The sequence below is a fragment of the Morone saxatilis genome, unplaced genomic scaffold (genome assembly GCF_004916995.1).
Source record: "Morone saxatilis isolate NCDOM2014 unplaced genomic scaffold, NCSU_SB_2.0 Contig10, whole genome shotgun sequence".
NCBI classification, from domain to species: domain Eukaryota; kingdom Metazoa; phylum Chordata; class Actinopteri; family Moronidae; genus Morone; species Morone saxatilis.
Window position 1 is genome coordinate 13233081 of NW_023339652.1, and position 6000 is coordinate 13239080.

At 40.3% G+C, this 6000-nt stretch overlaps 2 protein-coding genes across 2 annotated transcripts in view; one reads left to right on the plus strand and one right to left on the minus strand.

Moving 5' to 3' along the window:
* Nucleotides 1-2325, minus strand: part of tbc1d22a (TBC1 domain family, member 22a) — a 98806-nt gene extending 96481 nt beyond the window's left edge. Inside the window, exons 1-2 of the mRNA XM_035676095.1 lie at nucleotides 2103-2325; nucleotides 1600-1656 (exon numbers count right to left, since the gene is read on the minus strand). Coding sequence (XP_035531988.1) covers nucleotides 1600-1656; nucleotides 2103-2164 — 119 coding nt within the window. The 5' untranslated portion in view covers nucleotides 2165-2325. The remainder of the gene's footprint in view (nucleotides 1-1599; nucleotides 1657-2102) is intronic.
* Nucleotides 2326-5094: 2769 nt separating this feature from the next.
* cerk (ceramide kinase) overlaps nucleotides 5095-6000 on the plus strand; it is a 37460-nt gene continuing 36554 nt past the window's right edge. The window contains exon 1 of the mRNA XM_035672897.1: nucleotides 5095-5309. Coding sequence (XP_035528790.1) covers nucleotides 5111-5309 — 199 coding nt within the window. The 5' untranslated portion in view covers nucleotides 5095-5110. The remainder of the gene's footprint in view (nucleotides 5310-6000) is intronic.

Consider the following 6000-nt stretch of genomic DNA (forward strand, 5'->3'; position numbering starts at 1 on the left):
AAGAAAATAGAAATTGAGAGAAAAGGTGAGGAGGAGTGGGGGTGAGGTGTAGGAAAAGGAAAAAAGCAGAAGTGGCAAAAAGGCCGGAAAGGAGAGGAAAGGAGAGGAAAGGAGAGGAGAGGGAGGTAAAGTAAATACCACTGTGAGGATAAGAGAAAAAAGGACAGAGGTGAGAAGCAAATCATTTTGACACTGACAGGTGGGCAAAGAAGTAAAAGAAAACTAGGTATGTGAAAGAGATAAAACATTTAACTATTAATGAATTCATTACATTTGTCCTGAACAAAAATAAACACAAATGATTAAATATTGCACAGGTCGTTCAAACACATAGATGTGTGAGTCACCACCACTACACACACACACTCTTAATCTTACAACCTTTGAATCAAAAGCAGGTCTCTAACAGCAAAACAAGACTGAATCTGCAAATGTTCAAAAGAACAACATTTTACTGAGTTGCTGTCTTTGTGCTGCAAGGACACCATTTCATTCAGCGTGAATTCAATTACACTCAACCTTTCCCATTTTATCATGCAATGCGGAAAAAGAAAGGTGGAAGGAGGGGAGGGGGGGGGAACGGGGAACGCGGAAGGGGAGGGGGGGTGCTCTGATTGATTACAAAGACAAGGATTACCATAATAAAGAGAGACTTGTCCATATTAGCTTACTTCCATCATAACTTAGAAGAAAAGAGAGAGTCTGAACATGTACTGGCAAAAAACAAGCAAATTAAATTCAACCCTCTGTGGAAATCTACATTATTAAATATCAGTCAGAAGAATTAAAAGGATTATTACAGAATAATAGGCTTTCCTCTAACTGTGTGCGTGTGTAAAATGAAACAGGTACTGTCTAAAAAGTCAAAAATACCTCCAATGATGGTTAATGAAAAATGTTTTCTACATACTTTACACAGAATTCTAGTTTTTCTATTCACAAAAAAATGTTTCTTATTAACTAATTAATTCAATTAAACTTTAATTTGCATATTTATACATGCTCCAGACCTGTGCAGGTATCCTGTATTCCTGAAACATTACTTCATTTTCTTCCGTTCGAATTATTCAGTCTTCATATAACATAATCTGTTTGTGCTGGACATGATTACAAGATTTTTAAATACAAAAAAAAACCTAAAAAAAAAAAATCCTCGTTTCCTTTAAGCTGCCCACCCAGACATCTAACAACTATAGTTTTGGTGGGTTAACTTCCACTGACACAACAGGACGGGATATGTGTGTGTGTGTGTGTGTGTGTGTCTTTTCACACATTTAAGTGTATTGCAATCATAACCACATCCCACTCCATGATGTCACAGCTTGTGTCTGGGGTCAGCTGTCAAAAGGCCAAACAATGTGACTTGTTCTGCTGTTTGTTGTCTGAATGTCCTCTTCCTACTGGCACTCGCTGGTGAACTGAGATGGGAAAACACTCCGAGAGCTCCGGTGAACCAGTTGATGAAAGTCCTGAATGAGTGTCAACTTCAGATAGTGTTTCAACACAGGAACTTACACAAGCATACGTGTAACACTTTGTAAACGACCCCAACAAGATCACAGAGGATTTACGTACAATGACTAAGTCCATTTAACTTACTTAGCGTGGAGGAGCGGGTCAAAGGGTGGGTGCTGTGCGCCATACACATGCTGAATGCTGAGGAAGTGAAGAACAGAGAATGGAAATGAATGAGCTGTCAAGCTAGCCACGTTAGCTTCATATTACCCAAAAACAATACTAGTTAATACTGTCACACTGCGACTTTAACTTTAACTTGTTGTAAGACCGCAGCTACTCTGTAATATGAACCGGTAGCTGTGTCTGAAGTGTGTGTGTTAGTTACAACTCTGACTGCGGTGCTGTTAGCCGAGGTTAGCAACGTAGCTCTTAACCCAGCTAACAGCAGGACGGTGGGACTGCCTGGGACACTAATGTGCCACAGACATTGGGCGCATTTGGAGGTGAGAAACTCCCAAAACCTGGAGCAACCTCTCAGGGCCGTCAGTGAAAGTGAAAGCGGCGTTTGGAGCTCAACAGTGAGGCGTCAGTGGAGGAAGGCTAGCCGCGCTAAGCTAGCCTCCAGGAGGGAACACGTCACTCACCTGCCGGGAACCTTCGCTGTGTTTCTTTTCCAGAACTGTTTTTTATTTCCGTCCGTCGACATGTTGCCTCTACGGCCAAACCAGCCCTGAACACAAACACTCGGACGCTGTCGTTATCTGTAAAACGTGAATTTTGTGTTTATTTACACCAGGTCCCCTCCTCCAAAACTCAGAGAGCTGCCATGTTGATACTGCCTCGTCGGCGAGCAAACGCTGCCCTGATTGGCCGAGCGGACGCTTCCTCGTTGTCCGCCAATCACAAGTGAGATCCGCTGTTAGGTGGCGTGAGAAGCCACTGACGTCATGGTCCGCTGTAGCTGACGTGTTGACAGAAACTACAAGCTGTGTGTCAATCAAAAGAGGGGCCATCAGCATCAGGACCACAGGTGGGGGAGGAAAGATGCTCATCGTTTATCATTAGTTCATAGGTACAGTATATGCTGCTGTATTTAGAGTTTAGTAAGGTTTACTATTGTTGATAGATAGAGATCTGTTCGATAGATAGATAGGGATAGGATAGAGTAGGCACTCCAGGATAGAACTAGATTAGAGTAGAACTAGATAGATTAGAGGTTAGATAGATAGATACTTTTCATTGTATTGCCAGCAAGACATTCAAAGCCATCCAGTTAGCATTACAAAATTTACACAACCATACACTTAAACATAGCATTAAACTAAAAATCTCAAAGAACTCTGGGACCTTAAGAACAGAAGTTCACACAATTAGATTTTTAAAAACGATAACATATAAAGTACTTATGCTATGAATTAACAGTAGCTACAGTAAACAGTGCAAATGGAGTGGAGTGCAAGTGGAAGTAAACAGTGCAAATGGATGTGCAAATACAGGTCTGATGGCCAAGGGGACGAAAGAGTTTTTGTGTCTGTTGGTGGAGCTGGATTGGGACAGCAGTCTGCCGCTGAACACACCATAGTATACATACATTATTACTCAGACTCAAGTTTGTAAAGATAATATATGTTTGTATTGTTTGATGCAATGATTATCACTGATTGCAGGTTTTAATTGCCATGTCCCTAATCATCAGCAAGTAAATTCATCAATTCACACTCCCTACGGTGTGGGAGGTCAGGAATTAGATCATGATATAAACATAAATTTGTACAATTATAGCATACAGAAATGTATCATGTAGTGGTAGAGTGCTGGAGCGTAGTCATATAGAGACTCTGAATAAGAGTTTGTCTTTTTATAGGAGGGATAAAACAGTTAGGATTAACCATGGGCAAGTTTTTTTAGCATTGTTCAGAGAGTGCCCAAAGTTTCACAGGCACAGTGGAGAACATTATTTTAAACATATGTTTCTTTTTATTAAATTAAGAATAACATGTATTTAGAAAACTGTTTTACTAGGGGAGATGTCATATTTCCTGTTGGTAAATCAGGATTAACAGAGTGAGAGCATGTTAATCCTCATTTGGCAAAAAATGACCCTCAAATGTGAACATATGTTCTGTGTTGCACTGACAGAATAGAGCTGATACTCACTCAGTACAGACTGTAGTCTGCTTTATTTATGTTTGAATATTTGTTTCTATTGACAAATGTGTTCTGGTCAGCTATGGGCCATATTATATTATTTACCTGTCTTAAGTTTATTTGACTTCATTTCAGCATCATGCACTGTTCAAATAGTGTGCCTCTCACCATGTCAGGGTGTTACAAGGTAATTTACATTGTTATCTACAGTAGATGTTACAAAGTTCAAAGTTTAAAGTTTAAAAAAAGTTATCACACCTGCACATGAGCAAAACACACAAAATGTTATTGACCTTCGGGGGCCTGAACATGAAAATCCACAATTAATTCAATATTAGAAGCAGATGGTTAACTCTGACAATACCTCCTCTAATTCCTCTCTTATTATCTGTCTCTCACACTCTCTCACGCTCTGTCACACACAGAAAGAAATGGGCAAATACTGTACGTGCAGAGAGACTGGATAAACTATTACTGATACATTACTTGCTCCATCTTAAAACCAGCCCAGTTCCCACTGAGGTAAAAGCAGAGTTGAGGATGTTGTGGAGGACAAACCCATTTAAACCACAGTTTAGTCATCATTTGTGTTAATGTTGTTGTTGTTTGCCTCACTGCTGTCTGAAGGTTATGAGAGGTTATAGTAATTATTCAACTTTTCAGTCTGGAACAGCATGGAAGCACCTAACTGCTCTGAGTCATGAATTAGACAGTATGTGTTTACTGCCAGTGCTGATGCAGTGTTTGTTCCACAGGACTGAAGCAGACAGGGTGCAAGGTGTGAGCTCTCACTCTGTCACTATTTCCTACTTCTGCCACGTCAGATGCTGTATAGGGCATTGATTTGGGTTTGAGGAAGAATAAACTTGCCCAGCTTCTGCAGACATGTTTTGTTAGCACATTTAAGATTCAGTTACTTATGGTAAACATATCCCAAAACTCATAACGCAATTATGATGAGGGTTCCAAAAGAGACTGAATGACATATCATCACTCACTGCTGATCAATAAACCAACCCTAATACATCAGTGAATTTTATTTAATTGTAACTTTGTTTTCAACAGTGCTGTATACATTTGTATCATCATCACCATCATCATCATAATCATCATCATCTCATTCATTATTATTATGTATTATTATTATTATTGGTTTTGTACAGTTTTTGCTGTGATAATAGGATTACAAAGGATTGTTTTCTTGCCATAATAATTAGGTTCAAGATTTATTTTTAAAAACAGCTTTTCAATGACAGTAATTCATTTTCACGTTGCATAATACTGAGACATCTCATTTATATGAAGCCTGTTATCTCCGTTGTTTGCTTGTTGCGGGACAGCCCAGGGTGGAAAGTAGGCCAGTTTCATTTCCACCATGAAGTGACTCATCTTTCTTCACACACGATCTTGGGTTTGTAGTCCTGTGCTGGGAGCTGGGGCCGACCGGCTCCACACAGCGCAGACGCTCAGCGCGCTTTGTAACGCGGGCCGTAACAAAGTTGGGATGAGGAATCACGGGAGGACTGCGCAACCAATGACTCGACTGTGCGACGATATGGACAAACAGAGCAGATTGCTGTCCTCGAAGCTTTTCGAGAAGCACAGACAGGTAGAAGTTGTTCTAAATCGTAGTGTTTTGGCGTGGAAGGAAACTGAGAAGAGCCAGAAACGAAGCTCTGGAAGCAGCAGCCTTTCTGAAACAGGTAAGTCCTAACACAGAGAGGTTGAATGAGTTTGACAGCTCAGGTTTCAGGTGTTGGAACTTAAGAAACATATAGAATATTTAAACAAAAATCCTAAAAGGCCAAAACATCACAGGAATATATATAAATTGAACAACGCTGTTGTATTTAAACCTATATTTCCCTCTGGTAAATGGCAACCATCGTCCCCAATGCATAGTAAAGTCAGAAGCAGCTGTCTTGCCACTCCGCACTCCTTATCAGGATCATGCACATGTTGGGGGAGACACAGCCAGGTCGTGCTGCTACTGTAGTGGAGGTCTGTACACTGACAAGAGCAGGTCACACAGGTGTGTCTTCAGTCAGAGATAATAAGAAAAGCTGTGTTTCTAACAAGCAAACACTAGTAGGGGGTTGAATGTTATTTAATATGTCACCCAGAAAGCAGCTCATTCATTCATTAACTCATTCACAAAAAAGGGGGTTGTCTGCCCCAGTGAGCTTTAAGAATCAACTAAATGGCTTTTTTTAGGAGCTAAAAATTAACCTTGTTTTCAGTTTGGTCACTCTAAAGTTTTGAGTTTATCCAGGAGAGTTTGATAAGCAGAATATTCTCCAAACATTATATGTTGTTTATTGTTTGTTTACACCTGCTAACTTCCAGGTGTAACTGCGGGGTCATCCCCGGGTCCTATGTTCCCCGGGTCCTATG